This window comes from Chrysochloris asiatica, unplaced genomic scaffold (genome assembly GCF_000296735.1).
Source record: "Chrysochloris asiatica unplaced genomic scaffold, ChrAsi1.0 scaffold00005, whole genome shotgun sequence".
Classification (NCBI taxonomy): domain Eukaryota; kingdom Metazoa; phylum Chordata; class Mammalia; order Afrosoricida; family Chrysochloridae; genus Chrysochloris; species Chrysochloris asiatica.
The window spans coordinates 12200029-12218895 of NW_006408523.1; the positions used below are offsets into that span (position 1 = coordinate 12200029).

The 18867-nt window shown below is 37.9% G+C and overlaps 1 protein-coding gene across 1 annotated transcript in view; it reads left to right on the top strand.

The window, feature by feature from the left end:
* RNF17 (ring finger protein 17) overlaps positions 1 to 18867 on the top strand; it is a 132881-nt gene that overhangs the window by 37236 nt on the left and 76778 nt on the right. The window contains exons 10-16 of the mRNA XM_006832058.1: positions 6083 to 6378; positions 7588 to 7677; positions 9809 to 9967; positions 12893 to 13082; positions 14293 to 14461; positions 16271 to 16461; positions 18024 to 18165. Coding sequence (XP_006832121.1) covers positions 6083 to 6378; positions 7588 to 7677; positions 9809 to 9967; positions 12893 to 13082; positions 14293 to 14461; positions 16271 to 16461; positions 18024 to 18165 — 1237 coding nt within the window. The remainder of the gene's footprint in view (positions 1 to 6082; positions 6379 to 7587; positions 7678 to 9808; positions 9968 to 12892; positions 13083 to 14292; positions 14462 to 16270; positions 16462 to 18023; positions 18166 to 18867) is intronic.

The window sequence follows — 18867 nt, forward strand, 5'->3', positions numbered from 1 at the left end:
CTTTATCCTACAGTGCCATACCAGAACTCCCATGAGGCACTCACTAGGGGTGAAAAAAGTCATAAGATTTGGTCTTGACCATAGTAAAACATATTTAGGAAGCCAGTTGTTAACTGGCATCCAGTCGGGAGGCAAAAAAGAACATTTTAAGACAGTAAAGCACAAAATCAGTAGAATGATGTTACGTGCTGTCGAGTCAATTCTGATCCACAGTGACCCTGTTACAAGGTTTCCAAGGCAGCTGGAGAGCTTGAACTGTTGACCTTGTGGTTCAGACTGACTTTGCAGCCCAGTGCATTAACCCACAGCACCACACCAGGACTCCTTTTTTGATAGTTATAGCTATATTTTCTTTTGCTAGTGTCTTTTTTGTTACCTGTTAATACACATCTCCAAAAAATTTTAAACTCTTATTATGGGAAAAAGAGTACTATATTAAATCCTTATTTGCATTCCTTTGAGTACCTTCAATTCAAGCCATAAATACATTAATTAATGATATACCGAAAGGTCTATAGGAGTCCTGGTGTGGCGCTGTGGGTTACTGTGCCAGACTGCAAAGCCATTTGAACTGCAAGGTCGGTGGTTCAAACTCAACAGCTGCTCCTCGGAAACCCTTTACAGGGTCGCTGTGGGTCGGAACTGACTCGACGGCACTTAGCAACAACAACAACAAAGGTTTATAATGTCCCTTCTAAAATGTTATTATTTCTGAAATATTTGTGACAATGGAAAATTCACACATGAATGACATTGTTAATTCTAGATTATCCGAACTTTGAAGTTAACATATGAAAGTGAGTTCTCAGAAGTGAGTTCTCTAAAGCAACGGCCCTCTTCCAGGTGAGTTATTTCTCAGGGAGCTATAACAATTATGGGTAAAAATGTATAGTTGTTGTTATGTGCCATGGAGTCGGTTCAGACTCATAGCAATCCTGTACAGGATTTCTGAGGCTGTAAATCTTTACGGGAGCAGAAAACCTCATCTTTCTTCTGTGGAAGAATAGCTGGTAGTTTCAAACTGCTGACCCTGAGGTTCACAGCCCGATTTGTAATTACTACGCTACCAGAGCTCCATAAAAATGTATTAGGGCCTAAATATATTAAAATAGCAAGCAAGTAAATATCAAAAGTTTGAGTAGTAACAAATGCCCAAGTTAGCAACCAACCATTTAAAGTAAGTAGAATCTATGTTAAATTAGAAAGCTATTTAAATGTTTTTCATTTTCTTTTAGAGTTATTTTAATGTCAGCAACTCATTTTTATTTAGAAGAAGTAATGAAGTTAGAGCAGTTACTTGTATGTTGATGTTTTATTTTAGGTTGAATCTGAATTGTAGTGAGATCATCTGTATGTTCAACAAAATTGGAAAGATTGAATTTGAGGACTCAACAAAGTAAGTATAAGAATGACAACAAGTCATATCTGACAGGGCCTAAGTTACCTAGTAGACAGGAAGATGGATTTTTAGTGTAGTAGGACTTGTGGTGTGATCCTGTAGGATCAGTACTGGACTGTGAACCACAAAGTTGGTGCTTCAGACCTACCAGCTGCTCATCGGAAACCCTATACAGAGTTGCTGTGAATTGGAGCCTGCTCCGTGGCACTTAAGCAGCAATGATTCAAAAGCTGAAAAATAGTTTATGTCAGTTAAATTTGTCACGTAATAGATTTAACATAACTAGAAAGGATCAGTATTTAATGATATATTTGTCAATATTTTGCTGATTTTTACTAAGTACTAATACTGTGGAGCCCAGCTGTGGCACTGTGGGTTAATGCACTGAACTGCAAGGTCGGTGGTTCAAACTCACCAGCCGCTCCTTGGAACCCTATACAGGGTTGCTATGAGTCAGAACCAACTTGACAGCACATAACAACACCACCACCAACTAATGCCCTAAGTGGTGTGATATGTGTCAGAGAAGTTCAGACATGTAGAGAAAGGACAGACCTGAACAGTCAAGTGCATAATTGCTGTGAGAGTGGTATGTGCAGAAGTGAGTGAAGGTGCAAAGGGAGGGAATGGTTACTTCTTGGGGAAATCAGTAGTTGTTGTTGCTATGTGCCGTTATATGCCTTTGAGTTAGTTCTGACTCATAACCACCATTTATATAGAGATTCTAAGGCTATATATTTTTACAAGAGCAGAAAGCCTTGTCTTTCTTTCAAGGAGCAGCTGGTGGGCTCAAACTATGGACCTTCTGGTTTGCAGACCAGTACTTATACAGAACCACTGTGCTGTATATGATCATGTTGTTGTTGTTGTTAAGTGCCGTGGAGTTGGTTCCGACTCATAGTGACCATGTACAGGATTTTCAAAACTAAATCTTTACGGTAGCAGAAAGCCTCATCTTTCTCCCACAGAACAGCTGGTAGTTTAGAATTGCTGACCTTGCGGTTCACAGCCCAATTTGTAACTACTACGCTACCAGAGTTCCTATATATGATAATAGGTTGAGAAAAATCTTTATAGAATAGATTTTATATTTCCTTCTCCTTGGAAAAGAAATAGCACTAAGAAAGGAAAACGAAAGGGAGGGAAGATATTTTAAAACAGACAAATTATGACTATAGCGTGCTACATTCAGTGAACTGGATGTATGATAGCATGTGGTAGACTCGACTTTGTATACTTTGTAGGAGAGTTTGAACTGTATTTTCTAGACCAGTGCTGTCCAATATGGTAGGTGCTGACCATATTAAGTGGAGTCCTGATGTGGCGCTGTAGGATAAGCACTGGACCACAAAGTCTGTTTGAACTGCAAGGTCAGCTGTTCAAGCCCACCAGCTTCTCCTAGGAAACCCTATACAGGGTCACTATGAATTGGATCTGACTCATTGGCACTTAACAACAACAACCATATTAAGTATAAATTGAATATGAACCTAAATAAAACTAAAAGTTCAGTTTCTTGGTCACACTAGCCACATTTCAAGTGCTCAGTAGTCAAGTGTGAATAATGCCTACCACAGAGGATAGTGCAGCACATTCCCACCTGCACAGAAGGTTGTATTGAACAACAACCCTGTTGTTGTTTTTGTTGTTGTTAGGTGCTTTCGAGTTGGTACCGACTCATAGCGACCTTATGCACAGCAGAATGAAAAACTGCCCGATCCTGGGCCAACTTCACAATTGTTGCCATGCTTGAGCCCATTGATGCTGCCACTTTGCCAGTCCATCTCGCTGGGGGTCTTCTCTTTTTCTCTGACCCTCCACCTTACCATACATGGTATCATTCTCCAGCGACTGTCTCGCCTGACAATATGTCTGAAGTATGAGAGACAAAGATTGGCCATCCTGGCCTCCAAGGAGCACTCTGGCTGCACTTCTTCCAAAACAGATCTATTGGTTCTTTTGAGTTATAGTTATATGGCGCTTTCAATATTCTCCAACACTGTAACTCAAAAGCATCAATTTTTCTACGGTCTTCCTTATTGACTGTCCAGCTTTCACATGCATATGAGGTTATTGAAAATAATATGGTTTGGGTAGGTACACTTTAGTCTTCAAGCTGACATCTTTGCTCTTCAACACATTACAAAGGTCTTGTGTAGCAGAATTGCCCAATGCAATATGTTGTTTGATTTCTTGACTGCTGCTTCCATGGGTATTGATAGTTGATCCAAGAAGAATGAAATAGCTTATCTGCATTAGGCTGAGCTAGCCTGTCATGGCTTCTCTCCACCACAAGGAAGACCTTGTCAGAGAACTGCAGCGCTAGCCCTTTGGCTCCAGTCATCTTTCCCAAGACAGTGCCTGGATGAGCACAGCCTCATCTTTAAGGCCTCTGTGATTCTTTGTCCTGTTTGTGCTTCCATGGATAATTAGCAGTCTGTCCAATTAATGGATTCTTTTAGATTTTTCTAACTTAAATGTGGATATTCTCAAATATTTTAAGACCAAAAGTTACTCGTTTTTAAGAAACTGTATTGACTTTAAGTTTGATGTCAGTCTTCGTTTTTTTCCTAGTTATTAAGGAAAATGTCTCTCCTGATTGTTAGTTGCCCTCAAGCTGAGGGCATTGTACCAAGTCGAGCTCCAGCGGAGGCTTTCTTTCCCTGGCTCTGGTTTTAATGGAAGCAGGTTACCAGGCCTTTTCTCCCATGTACCTGGGGCTGTGTTCCAACAGCCAGTCTTGAAGTTAACAGACAACAAATGGTAGTTAAACCAGGGGATTGCTGGGCAGTGCAGATATTGAAGTAGGTCAAAGAAAATAATCTGGAAAAGATTTAAATTTATGTCAGGGAGTGGGTAACCAAAACAACACAGAAGAGAGAAGGAGCAGATCGGTTGAAGGAGAAACAGGAGCATGGTGTTCTAGACGTCAAAACAGAGATTGGTAAGACTGAACTTGGATAGCAGTGTTAGATGTCTCAGCAAGGTTACATAGGAGTCCTGGTGTGGTGCTGCAAGATAATGCACTGATAACAAGGTTGGTTTGAACTGCAAGGTCAGTAGTTCAAACCCACCAACCTCTCCTTGAAAACCCTATACAAGATTACTGTGTGTAGGAAATGACATTATGGTATTTAACAATAGCAACAACAGTGTTAATTAAGAGAAGTTATGAAAAGATGTTTTGTTTGCAAGTTTGTATATCAATGTGTGTCTCAAAAGGTGTTTGAGCCTGTATTCAACATATATTAATGTTTCTTATGTTAATAAATATCTGACTGCTAGAAAAGACAGGAGAGTATGTGTCATTCACTTTGTTGGGTATTTTTTAAATCGTATACTAAACTGGTCTGTGAAGAAGATAAATTCATCATAGGTTAGCTACAAATCGTAAGTTTTATGAGCCTTTACCTCATTTGTTTCTTAGGGTGTCTATGCTTGTTTGTAAATTTGATGACTTAGATCTGTCTGGATATGTGGAGAAGATAGAGAAAATTGGAGTAGAGTGAATAATCACTGGGCTAAGGGCTCGTGAATAATGATACTCAACACATTCGATTAATGAGTGTTATTAGCGTACATGGAGGTTTCTAGTGATTTATTCAGGATTGTACCCATGACCGAATTAAAGAAGAAACAATATAGTTTAAACAATTTAATGTCAAATACCTAAACCAAATCAAAATGACTCCTTTTGAAAACTGTTATTATCCACTATTCTAAGGATCAGATTGTTGTGATCGACTGTTTTCTTCAACTTTTCACTGATTAAATTCCTATTTTGTGTTTTTTTTTTTTTAAGGTTTTTATTGTGGATTGAGTGAAAGTTTTCAGGGGACATCATCGGTTTCACATTCAAACATTCATATACCTTGTTTCATTACATTGATTATAATCCCCTCCACATACCATCAGTTAACAGAGTTTCTCTCTATCCTCTTTAGCTTTTTTTTGGGGGAAAAACTTTCCCTTTTTGGAATTTACAGTCTCGGCTTTTAGGGAAGGGTTTTACATTTATCTGTGGGTATCCAGGGCTCATGTATGGAATTACTAACCAGCGTATCTGAATAATCAGATAAGGGACATTTTGCTACGTCTGCTAGGTGGCTAAAGTCTGATCCTCAGAGCCTATGGTTTGGACGGTCAGCAACGCTTGGGCCCACAGGGACTTGAACTCCTGACCGGGTCTGCACGGTCTGCATCAGATTCTTCCTTATTTATTATTTGTTTAAGGGATGCTGCCTGTCTTAGGCGGTCAGTGCGAATTCCTCAGTCTTACCCGTCATCGAAACTCATTGCAGCATGGCAATGGCTCTGTCTTAGGTTGTTTTGTGTTTTTTTTTTTATAAAAAAAACAAAACAAAACCCTGGGACCTGCTTGTGGCTAGGAAAAGCAGAAATTCCTTTTTGGGTGATGGAAAGATTTCTAAAATTAGATTGTGATAATGGCTGCACAACTCTGTAAATGTAGTAAAAAGTATTGAATGTTGCTATATTAAATTATAAAGCAGTTAAAAAATATCCCTGGGGCGCTGGGACCGCTTTTTATCCCTTTTATATGTGTCACAGCATTAACTGTAATGCAGTATGGAACTGGCCTGAAGGTGAATATAAAGAATTTATAAAGTGATTTTAAAAGGTCATGTGAAAAAATCCTAAATATGCTCCTATATTTTTAAACAGATTTTCTCCCCAAGAAAATAAAATTGGACAGAATGTGCAAAAGAAGTATACTAATAAAAAGGAATTTTCTTGTTTGGATGCCTACTTGTCACTAGAGGAGAACAAGTCTGAGCTCTCTGTGCTGAGTAATGAAGCACCATCGGCACCTTTGCAATGTGGAGCCAGTGACGTGGGCTTAGAAACAAAGGACTGCCATCCAAAGAAAGAAGTTGTTGCCAAAGCCATTGCTGCTCTGCCACAAACGGGATCTAGTCCTGACGTGATCATTGAAGAAATTATTGAAGAGAACCTGGAAAGTGAGTGAAAATATAAAAGCAACCAAAAACCAAATAAGCCAAACCTTGTGTCTGTAACTGGAAACAATTTGTACTGGTTTTTTCCTGTGCTTACCAGAAATATATTGCTGTGTTATAGTCTTTTACCTTGTTATTAATTAAATCCTGTTGATTCCTTACCCTTACAGTCACATTTTTCAAAGTTAATGATAGTTTTATTTTTAGTTCTGCTATATAGCTAACCTCAGAGGTGTAAGTTTAACATTTGGTTTAATTAAGGTATTTGACTTTTAAATGTTCTACATACTATAAACCTTATATAAAAGATGCATATATAAATAAATGAGAGATGTGATTTGTGAAAGTTTTATTACTTTGTCATTGAATTTAAGACTAACAAGTCTTTTTCTGAGATTTGATCTGCTATGAAATGAACAATTATACATAATATCATCTGTTTATAACATTGAAATGTATCAGGTACTTGATAACATTTGCAGTGTTGGTATTTTCCCAGTAACATTGTAGTGAGATACTGCTATACATACAAAATTTTATACCATTAATCTTCTTTAAAGGAGCTCTGGTAGCATAGTGGTTACGAGTCAGACTGCTAACCTCAAGGTCAGTAATTCGAAACTACCAGCTATTCCATGGGAGAAAAATGAGGCTTCCTGTCCTATAAAGATTTGCAGCCTTGGAAACTCTATGCAGGGTCGCTATGAGTTGGAACTGACTCCCTGGCACACCACCACCACCACCAATCTTCTGTAAAGGAGTCCTGCTAACCACAAGGTCAGCAGTTCAAATCTACTACCAGCTGCTCCCAGGCAGAAAGATGAGGCTTTCTGCTCCTGTAAAGATTTGCAGCTTCCGAAATCCTATACAGGATTGCCATGAGTCGGAATCAACTTGATGGCAGTGGGTTAGTCGTCTTTAGGATCATTGTCAAGATGGGTTTTAATTTTTTCTCCTCAGTTTTGTGGGGGTTTTTTTGGTTCAGAATGACATTTTAGCTACAAAAATATGTATGTATGTTGTTTTCTCATTTCCACTATATTATCACTGATATCTCTGTGAATTACAATAATTTAAGATTTTATTATGTAACACAAGTATCTTTCCATTCTAGAATTTTGCCATTTGAGGTACAGCTTTTTGAACAAAAGTATACCATTGTCAGCATTAACAAAATTAGTACAATTGCCTTTATTTCTTATTTTGATGAAGCATATTTTACAGATTATTTTATGGAAACACCTAGAAATCAAAAACAGCCTCTTCAGAAAAAGACGTCTGTTTCTTTTGGATCAAAAGCAGGTACTTTTGCTACTTAAATAGTGGAGTTTGCTGTGTATATAGTAATTCTTATCTAGGATAAAGCAATGTGTAAAATGGATTTCATTGATAACTAGTATTTCTTCCTTTGTAATATTAAAACCTTAACTGTATTTAGCAAAAGTGTGTCTAAAATGTATAGCAGCATGTCTCTTACCTGTCTCCCTAGTTCCACATAATTTATCTTTTTAGCTCTATCAAGAATATGGATATTATTCTTTTTAATCTTTATTGGTCTGAAAGGTTAAAATAGTCTGTTTAGTTTCTGTTGTCTTTCTATGCTTGCTAGCAAGGTCAGTAATTCGAATCTACCAGTCACTGCTTGCGGGAAAGATGAAGCCCTCAGCGACTGTAAAGATAGTATAGACTCTGAAACCCTGTACAGGGTCTTGAGTTGGTACTGACTCCACAGCGTATCACTACCACCATCTTTGCTTGCTCTCTCCAATTGCATTTCTCCTCGTCTTTGCACACTTTCAAAAACTAATCACAGAGCATTTGCGTTGTTCAAATATATATGTGTGTGTACATAGTAAACCACCCTGTGAAACCTTGCCTTCCGTTATATCCAGTCAACTGTTGGCACTCTGTTTAGTCCTTCCTGCCCTTCTAGGCTTTCTTTATGCTGAATAAGCATAATATAGATAGACGTAGATTGTTTTTTACATAAAGCATACCATGCCATCCACATTGCTACAAAATCATGGCCAACTTTTATTAAAAAGTATATATATATCTAAATGTGAAGCTATTGTTTTTTAACATCATCATCGTAGTCTAGACACTTCTGAAGACAATGATTTTAATTCTCTAACACTTCCCCAAAGAGTTGTAGTCTCTTTAATTACACCTTGACAAACAGCAGTTTTAGCATCCTTGAGTTTGCGGAACATAAAAGAAGTTTGAAGGGGCCAGACCAGGGATAGAGGGTGGATGGGGTAAAGTTTTCCATTGAAATTATCTTTGGACAGCCCATAGCACCATCAGAGAATGAGCAGGTGCAGTTTCATGATTTAAACAACAACAACAAAATTACTTGATGCAACTTTCATGACGTTTTTCTCACCAGTTCAGTTTTCTGAAAACTTAGTAATAAGCCCCTATGATTGCCCTCAGTTTTTTTGTGAAAATCTATCAAGATTACTCCTTTGGAATGCCAAAAAACAGTCATCATTCCCTTCTGAGGTGACCTCTGTACCTTGAATTGAACTGGTTCAGCATATCCTCTCAGAAGTTACTGTTTTGTTGGACCTGTTTTTTGGAAGCCACCTTAGCGAGATTAAGACAAATGTATTACTGGGAGAACTTGGGTGCAGCCATCCATTGATTGCAGAGACACGTTTAAAGTTGTTTTGTTTCAATAAAGTTGGGCATGTATGAACTTCAACCCTAGTAACAATGTTATTTTTTTGGCTTAATTTTGTACTTAGGAGATCTTTTTGCATCAATGTTGTTTAGTGCCTTTGAGTCATTCCTGACTCATAGCAATCCTGGATAGGATTTCCAAGGTCCAAGTTTGAACCTTCGACCTTGCACTTCAAACCAATCTTGCAGTCATGCCTCAACTAACTCCTGCATGCATAAAATTATCTCACTGCTTTTGCTCCACTTTCACCTCCTACTCGAACACACAACTTTCCTCTATATGCTTCTTAATACTTTGGCTTTCCCCAGACAGTTTTCATCCCTCTCTAACATGATGAACTATTTATAGGTTCTGGAGAAATACTATAGACAGGATTTTGTGAGCTGTACTAGAAACCTAATCATTAGAAATGGGGTTCTGAGTTCCAGGTAAACTCTGAAATTTTGTTGGGTTGCAACATATACTATGCCATTATGTTACCTACACATGAACTACAATTGTACTTACATATTTTGCAAGTAACCTGTTTGCAGTTTATGTTGCTAAAGAATTAATTGTTGAAAGTGATCCATTTGTATTATAGTTTGGGTACCATTGTTTGGACTGTTCTATGGAGTCTCAGTATTTTAGAGTTTGTAATACCATAAGATATTTTTCTTTTATAGGATATTGTATTTGTTCAGCATTTGTAGATTCTTTTCTAACTCATGGTTTATTAATGTGGTTTAAATACTTTTTCTTATATAGGCTCCCCAGAACTAGTTTTGGTAAGTCATGTAATACATCCTTGCCACTTCTATGTTCGGAAGTATTCACAAATAAAAGATGCAACATTATTGGAAAAGAAGGTGAATCAAATTTGCAACAAGAGTTTACATCTCAGTCCTTCAGATATTTTAGAACTAGGTAATGAAATACTACTCCAAGTTAAAACATCAATTTTATTTAAACATTATTATGTTTGACCAACCCATATAGACTTAATAATATAGCTATTTGCTCCAAGTGTGAAAGTGTTAAATTTAACATAAATTTTATTTTGGTAAGTTGATTAAGGGTTAAAATTAACCATTAGCACATTTTTAGAGTTAGCTATGTTGCATAATCTCATTATGGAGTAAAGTGAATTGTTTTATAAATTATTAAACTAATGATAGCTTATCTAGACTGTCCCCTTGTCTCCAGAGAAACCTGTGCCCTCATAGTTTGCAATCAGTTTCTTGCTCTCCACATGTGAGAGTGGCATCGGACACCTAAATAAGGCCTTTCAACTCAGCTGTTTGTGCTTGTACCTGCAGAGGCGTACATACTGCATCCCTCTGTGTATCAACAGAGAGCAGATCTTACCACACAGTTAGTTATCTCCAGTGCACAGCTTCATTGTTAAGAGTATGGGCTCTAAGCTAGGTAACTTTGTAGCTCTTGAAATTATGCTACATGGTTTGAACGAGAATTTCAACCTCTTTTTTTTAACTTTTTACTGTGAATTGATTAACAGAATGTACCGTTAGGTTTCCATTCAACAAGTCATGCACAGCATTTCAGCTCAATGATTGCAATCCCTTTTATGTAACTTGACTTATCCCGTTTCCTCCCTGTGCTTCTTTTTTCCGTTCTTCCTTCTCTCTCCACCTTTCTGAATTTTGTCCGTAAGTAAACTCTGCCCTTTTATTCTCCAATGGTTGACCATTCTGTGGTGTGCATACCTCACTAGTGAAAATTGAGCCCTGGGTAAGTTCACTTCCAGACCTGAAGGATGACTGATGGCTGTAGTCTCAGGGTTCCACCAGTCTCAATCTGACCAGTAAGACTGATCATTTTAATGCTTTTGAGTATTCCACATTTTCTCCCACTCAATCCAGGGTGTCACCCCTTTCAGAGCAGTTTGTAGTGGTAACAGGGCACCAACTAGTTCTGCTGACTCAGGGTTGTGGAGATTCATGTTCATGTTGTTCATTAATCCATGTTCGTCACTGTTTTTTCCTGCAGACAGGGAGAGATCAATAGTTGAACCTTAGATGTCTGTTTATGAGCTTTTATGATCCCAGTTGCTACTCACCAAAGTAGGAGCTAGAACATTGTCTTTGTAGACTGTTAAGTCAGTTGAACTGGATGTTCCCTTAGACTATGGTTCTGAGCCCTTAGGCACAACAAATCAGTCCTGTAAGGTGTTTGGTAATGCCTAAGAAGTTAACGTGGTTTTGCTGTCTGTATGCTTCATCTACCATGTGGGAGAAAGATGAGACTTTCTGCTCCTGTAAAGATTTACAGCTTCAGAAATGCTATACAAAGTCGCTATGAGTCGGAATCGACTCAACAGCATCTAACAACATGCTCCACCACATTCATGGATATGTTTGTAGTGAAGGTAAATGTCCATGTCTAAATGTCTAAATACTCCTGTCAGACCTAGGTGTATATTTGTGATTGTATTCCCACTGTCTCTACACACTCATTCAGTCCATGAACCCAGCCTTGTATCTACCCCTAGATTACTGTTCCAGGGGTTTCAGCCACTGCTTTCCTGAATTGTTTTCTTGACATTCAGACATCTTGCTTGCCTGTTCTTTCTTTTTTTTTTTCCTGGTTATTTTTAACCCATCATTTTATGTAATCCATCCAAAAGGCCTCTCATTGCCAAGTCCTCAGTACGTCTTCCCTTCTCTAAAGTCTAGTATGGATTAGCTAGTTGATTTTGGTATTTCACATGCTGTTTTTCTTGTTTGTTTCACCCACACATTTTTATCTTCCTTTATGCTACTACAGTAATTTACAAGTGTAATTTTGTGTATCTATATGTGTGTATTGTGTATTAAGGTGATCTCTGGTAGCGTAGTGGTTACGAATCAGGCTGCGAACCACAAGGTAAGCAGTTCAAAACTACCAGCTGCTCCGTGGGAGAAAGATGAGGCGTTCTGCTCCTGTAGAAATTTACAGCCTCAGAAACCCTGTGCAGGGTAGGATCGCTATGGGTCAGAACCGACTCCACGGCACATAACAACAACAACAACAGCAGCATATGTGTGTATTAAGGAGCTTTGGTAGCGTTATAGTTACAAATTGGGCTGCTAACCTCAGGGTCAGCAGTTAGACTCTACCAGCTGTTCTGTGGGAGAAAGATGAGGCTTTCTGTTCCCTTACAGATTTTCACCCTCAAAACCTGTGGAGGGTCGCTATGAGTCAGAACCGACTCCTTGGCACATAACATCCACCACCATATGTGTGTGTTTGTATGCATGAGGATAGAGCTAGTCTTTATTGTAGCAAATATAGTGTAGCAATTAATTCATCTGTCACTCTGCTTTTCTTGAGCTTTTTAATTGCAGGGCAGTGTCATTCATCTTTCATCAAATACTGATCCTTCATAGGTGACTGCTGACTTAGTACCTTTTGTGTTTTGATCTTCTTGTTTATCTCATAAGTTTCTGTATAGCAAAACATACCAAAATATTTTATTTGGGTAGATTAGCTAAGCATGAAAATATTCTTCCATTACTTGACATAATACTGTGTCAAAAAAGAAATTAAGACTTCTTAAAAAGAAGCCTCCTTGATGTGGTGGTTTAAACACTTGGCTGCTAATCAAAAGCTTGGTGGGTTGAATTCACCAGCTCCTGAATGCAAGAAAGATGTGGCAGTCTGCTTCTGTAAAGATTTACAGCCTGGGAAACCTTATGGAGCAATTCTGCTCTGCCCTGTGGGTCGCTATGAGTCAGAATCGACTCCATGGCAGTGGGTTGTTGGGTTGTGGTAAATGTGCATGTTTGTAAATTAGCACTTAATTAGGTATTTCTCTTCTTAAACAGTGATTATGGTTTTCTCACTATTTAGGTGCAAGAATATATATCAACAGTATTGAAAATGGAATGTGGTGTCGAGGAACTATCACTGAATTAATTCCAATAAAAAGTAAAGATATTAGAAAATCTGGTAGTCCAACCAAGTACTCAGTCTGTGAAGTTGCACTAATACAAATATTTATGATAGATTTTGGAAATTCTGAAGTCTTAATTGTTCCAGGGTATGATATTTTATAATTACTATGTGTTCTTAGTCTGCCTAGAAGCATGAGTAAGGAAGTTTAAAGACAAAAATTAGGAATGGGTAAAGCAGTAATTTGTTTATTCTTCGCTTTCAAGACACATACATTTTATCATTTTTTTCTATATTTGTATCCCTTAATAAAATATTATCTATCATTGTTAATAGATGAGCTTAGAAAAGGAGCTTTTAAAAATGTACTTCAGATTTAAGTGCTCTTGTTACATTGCTTGAAGTAGGAATAATATACAAAAAAAACTTCTTTGAAATAAGGTGTTAATAGTTAGCTGCAGGATTTTAAAGTTGATTTTTAAATGGAGTTCTATAATTATAGTAACATATGCTTAAGTGGCATAGAAGGAGCTCTGGTAGCATAGTGGTTACGAGTCTGGCTGCTAACCTCAAGGTCAGCAGTTCGAAACTACCAGACATTCCACAGGTGAAAGATGAGGCTTTCTGCTCCTGTAAAGATGTACAGCCTCGGAAACTCTGTACAGGGTCGCTATGGGTCGGAACCGACTCCACAGCATATAACCACCACCACGACCACCAAGTGACATAGTATCTTGTTTACTCTAAGTATTAAAAAAATGTTTCTTTCAATTTTTTCTGAGAATAAAACCAGCCAAAAATGTTTCTGTAATAAGGACCAGCATTAACTTTTTTTTAGTGGTTTTAAAATAAATGTATATTTTCTAGAATAAATACATCTATGTTTTGGGGGTCATCATTTCCTTTGAGTTTAAACTGAATAAGTAGATGAAAGTTCAGATAAAGGTAGCTAATACTGAATTCTATGGATAACAACATTTGTGCTAATTGAAGCTAGACATAATTTGTATAGGTCTCTAAGTGACAAAAATGGTTTGCGCTTGACTTCTAACCTAGAGGTTGGTGGTTATAAACCATCCAGAGGTACCGCTGAAGAAAAGCGTTGGTGGTTTGCTCTGTGACGATATAGCCAACCAAACCCTGTGGAGCAGTTTTGCTCTGTTAACACACGAAGTCACCAGGAGTCATTTGACTCAGTGGCAGCTGACAATAGCACCAGTAAAGAAGTATTATGAATTAGAATACGGCTTTCTAGAATATCTAAGGAAAGTGTCTTTAGAAATGTATACGTTTTATGGGGAAAGCGAGTTCAGATTTGAAGCATTATTTTCACCAAATAGTATCTGAATTTCTCCTAGAGTTCATGATTCCCATGTGAGGCCAGAACACTTTGCTGAGCAGCATATAGTACTGAGTGATTTAAGTTTGGTACTAAGGAAGCCTGCATCCTGTACTGAAGGACTGCTCAATGATATCCAGCCATTTGCCCAGTCATGCTCACTGAAAGACATTGTTCCACCACATTCAGTAAGTACCAGTTCATTACTTTCTCTTGGGAGGATTTTCACTGTGTGTGTGACAAATCACATGACTGAGTTTATGCTCAAAGCACTAATTCTGAAAGTGCATTTTACATAACATGGCATTGCTGCCAATAAAAAAGGAAGTGAGTGTTAACTTCCATGATTGGAATTGAATAAGCAAATATCAGCATAATTGGTAGGTTACATATCGAAGTAAACCACTAAATTTTAGAGTCAGATACACGTGGAGAAACAAATTTAATATATGGTGTGATACATGTCTCTATAAATGAGATTAAGTCAAAAAGAGTTACAAAATCATGGAAAAAACTTTAGTAAACTAAAATATCTAGTTGTGAAGCTACAGTTTTTAGTTGTGAAACTATAGTTTTTTGACCTATTCTCCATCTAGGTTTTATACTCCTTTTTTTTTTTTAAGTTTTTATTGTGAGGTTTACATGGGAGAACATGAGCTTTACACTTGTCCTATCACATTTCATTACAATGGTTACAGTCCCCTCCATGCATCATCAAATAGCCAAAAGGTGCACCACCCAGGCCCGCCCCCTGGCCGCCAGGTTTAAACTCTCTTGAAGGTGGTATTTGCATCTCTCCAACCCTCCCTGAGGGAAGCGCAGTGGTTCCATATGATCTGCACAGGAGTTCAAAGTCACCAGCCACTTTGCAGGAGAAAGATGAGGCTTTCTGGCCCCCAAAGATGTACAGCCTCAGGAACCCTGTATGATGTTAACCCTTCCTTGAAAAATACTGAGCTATTTGATTTATATCACAGCAAACAGAAGTTTTGGCATTCTTGAGGCACAAATTGTGTTCGTTTTAAGTGGTCTTTGAGTTTGGGGAACAGAAGAAGACTGAAGGGGCAGGATCAGGGCTGTAGAGTGCAGGTATGATTTCCCCTACAACATTTTCCTAGAACAGCCTTTGCTACCTTGGGAGACTTAGTTGATGTATTGTGTTGGCAAAAATTCTTCAGTGCAATTTTCCTGACCTATTCCTCACCAGTGCAGTTTTCAGTTTTCTGAACACGTGTTCAGAGTTAGCCCCTGTGACCATCCTGGGTCCTTTGAGAAACTCTTATCAAGAATGACCCCTTTGGAATGCCCAAAGACAGTTGCCATGACCTTCTGAGTTGACCTTTCTGCCTGGAATTAAATCAGCCCAGAAGATCCACTCATAAGCGTGTTTTGATTGGACCTTTTTTTGGAAAGGACCCTAATGAGATTCTTGCTGTTGTTAAATGTAGTTAATCTTGAAATTTACCTTGGTCATAGGTACTTAAGTGTTTAACTTTTAACAGGATTAATGTTTAAAATTATTCTTTAAACAGATGAATTTGTTTCCTCATTGTTAAAGTAGCATATCTGAGGAGACTTCAAAAAGTTTAAGCGGAATTGATAAATAATGGAGTTTCCAAAGGACTTTTGAAAGCTCCTCATACTGAATATACATCTACTGCTAGTAATAGAAGCTAGATAAACGTCTGCTGACTGTATATATCTTTATATTTTATGACTTAAAAAATTACCTTTTAAGTGTGTATCCTTAAATGGAATATATGTGCAATACTTGTCCTTTTTATTTTGAATTGTTCTTTGGTAATCATTATGTTCTAAAGTGAAACTAAATTCTAAAGTGAAACTGCTTGTGGAAACCTTGAGAATCTGTGGTTGGTTCATTGTCTGTGCTCAAAGTTTCAGACTGGGTGGTATATAAAGCTAAAAATCTAGGGTATTAGGACATTAGAGCTAATTTGTAATTATGAAATACTTTTTAATTTTACTTTTTTCAATAGAATAAAGGCTGGGGAAAGGAAGCTAAAGTGGAATTTTTGAAAATGGTAAATAACAAAGCTGTTTTAATGAAAGTTTTTAAAGAAGAAGATGATATGCTCATTGTAGATCTACAGAAACCACCAACAAATAAAATAAGTAGTGATATGCCGGTGTCTCTTAGAGATGCATTAGTTTTTATGGAACTAGCAAGGTATGTAACTTTTTAAAACTTAGATATTCCTTGAGAATATTGCTATAAATTAGAATAGAATATTTTGTCTTGAAAACTATTGTCTTAAGAGGTTAAAATACTACGATTACAGGTTTGGAGTCCTGGTGTGATGCTGTAGGATAAGCCCCCAACCCTAAGGTCGATTTAAACTGTCAGATTGGCAGTTCAAACCCTCTAGCCGCTCCTTGGAAACCCTATTACAGGATCGCTGTGTATCAGAACCGACTTGACTGCACTTAGCAACAACAACAAACAAGTGCAGGTTTTGCCTGTGAGCACTACATCCAAATAATTTGATTCAAGAAATTAGATAAATTAGAAAGGATTTGTAGATATTTTGGGGCTCTTGGTAATTTCACAAGCAACTGTAATAGGATTTCCAGAATTACAGTTTAACCATTTCTGATTTAAATTGCTGCCATTGATACATGAATTCATGATTACCATTCTAACTGTCTAAAGTAGTAATCTAGACAGTTATAAATCACCACCCCTCAGCAAAGAATGGTGACTAAGTAACCCAGCTAATTGGTTTGCATGACATAATGGAAGACCCTGATGCTCTGTCCTGGAAAATACCTAGGTAGGTTCTATTTTAGAGAAATAGAGAATCTTGGAGTTGGAAGGGACTTACAGATGCTACTACCATAGACCATGGCTATGTAGTAGTAAGCACTTAACTACTAACCAGAAGGTTGCTGTTTCAAACCCACCAGCTGATCTGCCAGGAGAAAGATGTGGCAGTGTGCTTCCTTAAAGATGACAGAAATCCTGAGGGTAGCTCTGCTCCAACTTACAGGGTTACTGATGGTCAGAGCTGTCACTGATGGTCAGAGCTGAATTTACAGCAAGACTATATCAAATTCAACTGAAAGTTAGAGTAGAAACAGCTGTGAATCTAAGTATGCTTTATAATTAATATAATAACATCTAGACTGCTTTATAATTTTACACAAACTTGAAGATTTATTAATGAGTTGTGAGACCTGACATCTTATTTAATCTGGTTTGATAACTGAATATAATTAATTGAAGACATATATAAGTTAGAGGAGAGAAATTAGAAAGGAAGTCTATAGGCAAGTCCTTACTTGAGGTCAGTTCAGAGAAAAGAAAGACTAAGAAAATGGCTCTGACTGGTAGCACCCCGAGACTGTGACTCTAGCTTACCCCTCAGGTCTGGAACCAAACTCATCCTTGGGGGGCTCACTTTTCAGCCAAGCAATCGGTAGGTCTATAGGGAGGGACAACAACACTAGTGAGGTGGTAAGTATACCATAGAGGTCAGCTCTCCGAGATCAGATGGGCAGCACTTACCCAAGGACAAAGCTCAGAAGGGTTTGGAAAGAAGAAGGAATGGAAATAAACTCAGGGAGGAAGAGGGACAAAAGTGGTGTCACATTGATGGGATTGCAACCATGATATGAAAGGAAATGATTCATTGAATGTAAATTGATTATCTGCTCTGTAAACTTTTACTTAGTTCACAGTAAAAAGAAAACAATGGCTCTTGCTTATGCTTTAATTATACTTTTAATTAGATTTAGGTCACAATCACCAAGAAGTCACGCTGAAAAATGTACAATTTTAGTCTATAATCCACCAGTTTTGCCTGAAGAAATGACAGATATATCAGTTATGGTTTGTCACATAAATAGTCCTACTGATTTCTATCTTCAGTTGGTAAGTACTGTTTAAGAATCATAATTGAGATATTAAGAAGATAAGCATAATGGAAGTGAGTGTCCAGTATGAATGTTAGTTAATATGAACACACCACAAATTAAAATTTTTATTTGTGGTAAAATATTTAACGAAACATTGCATTTTTACAGTTTGTAAATGTGCAGTTCATTGAGTCACCATATTTTGCAGCCATCACCATTGTGCATGTCCAGAAGTTTCTCATCACCTCAAACAGTAACTCAGTGTCCTTTAAGCAATAACTCCCCTCCCTTGTTGTTGTTGTTACTGTGTAGCACTGTGGAGTCAGTTCCGACTCATAGTGACCCTGTACAGGGTTTCCGAGGCTGCAAATCTTTACGTGAGCAGAAAGCCTCATCTTTGTCCCACAGAACAGCTGGTAGTTTCGAACTGCCAACCTTGAGGTTAGCAGCCCAATTCATAACCACTACGCTACCAGAGCTCCTTATTCTTATTCATTATTCCTCTGTTATGTGCTGTCAAGTTGGTTCCGACTTTTAGTGATCCTGTATAGGGTTTCCAAGGAGGGACTGGTGAGCTTGAACCACCAACCTTGTGGTTCAGACTGACCTTGTAGTCCAGCGCATTATCCCGCAGTGCCACACCAGAAACCCCCCCCCCATGTTGTTGTTGTTGTTAAGTGCCGTCGAGTCGGTTCCGACCCATAGCGACCCTGACTCG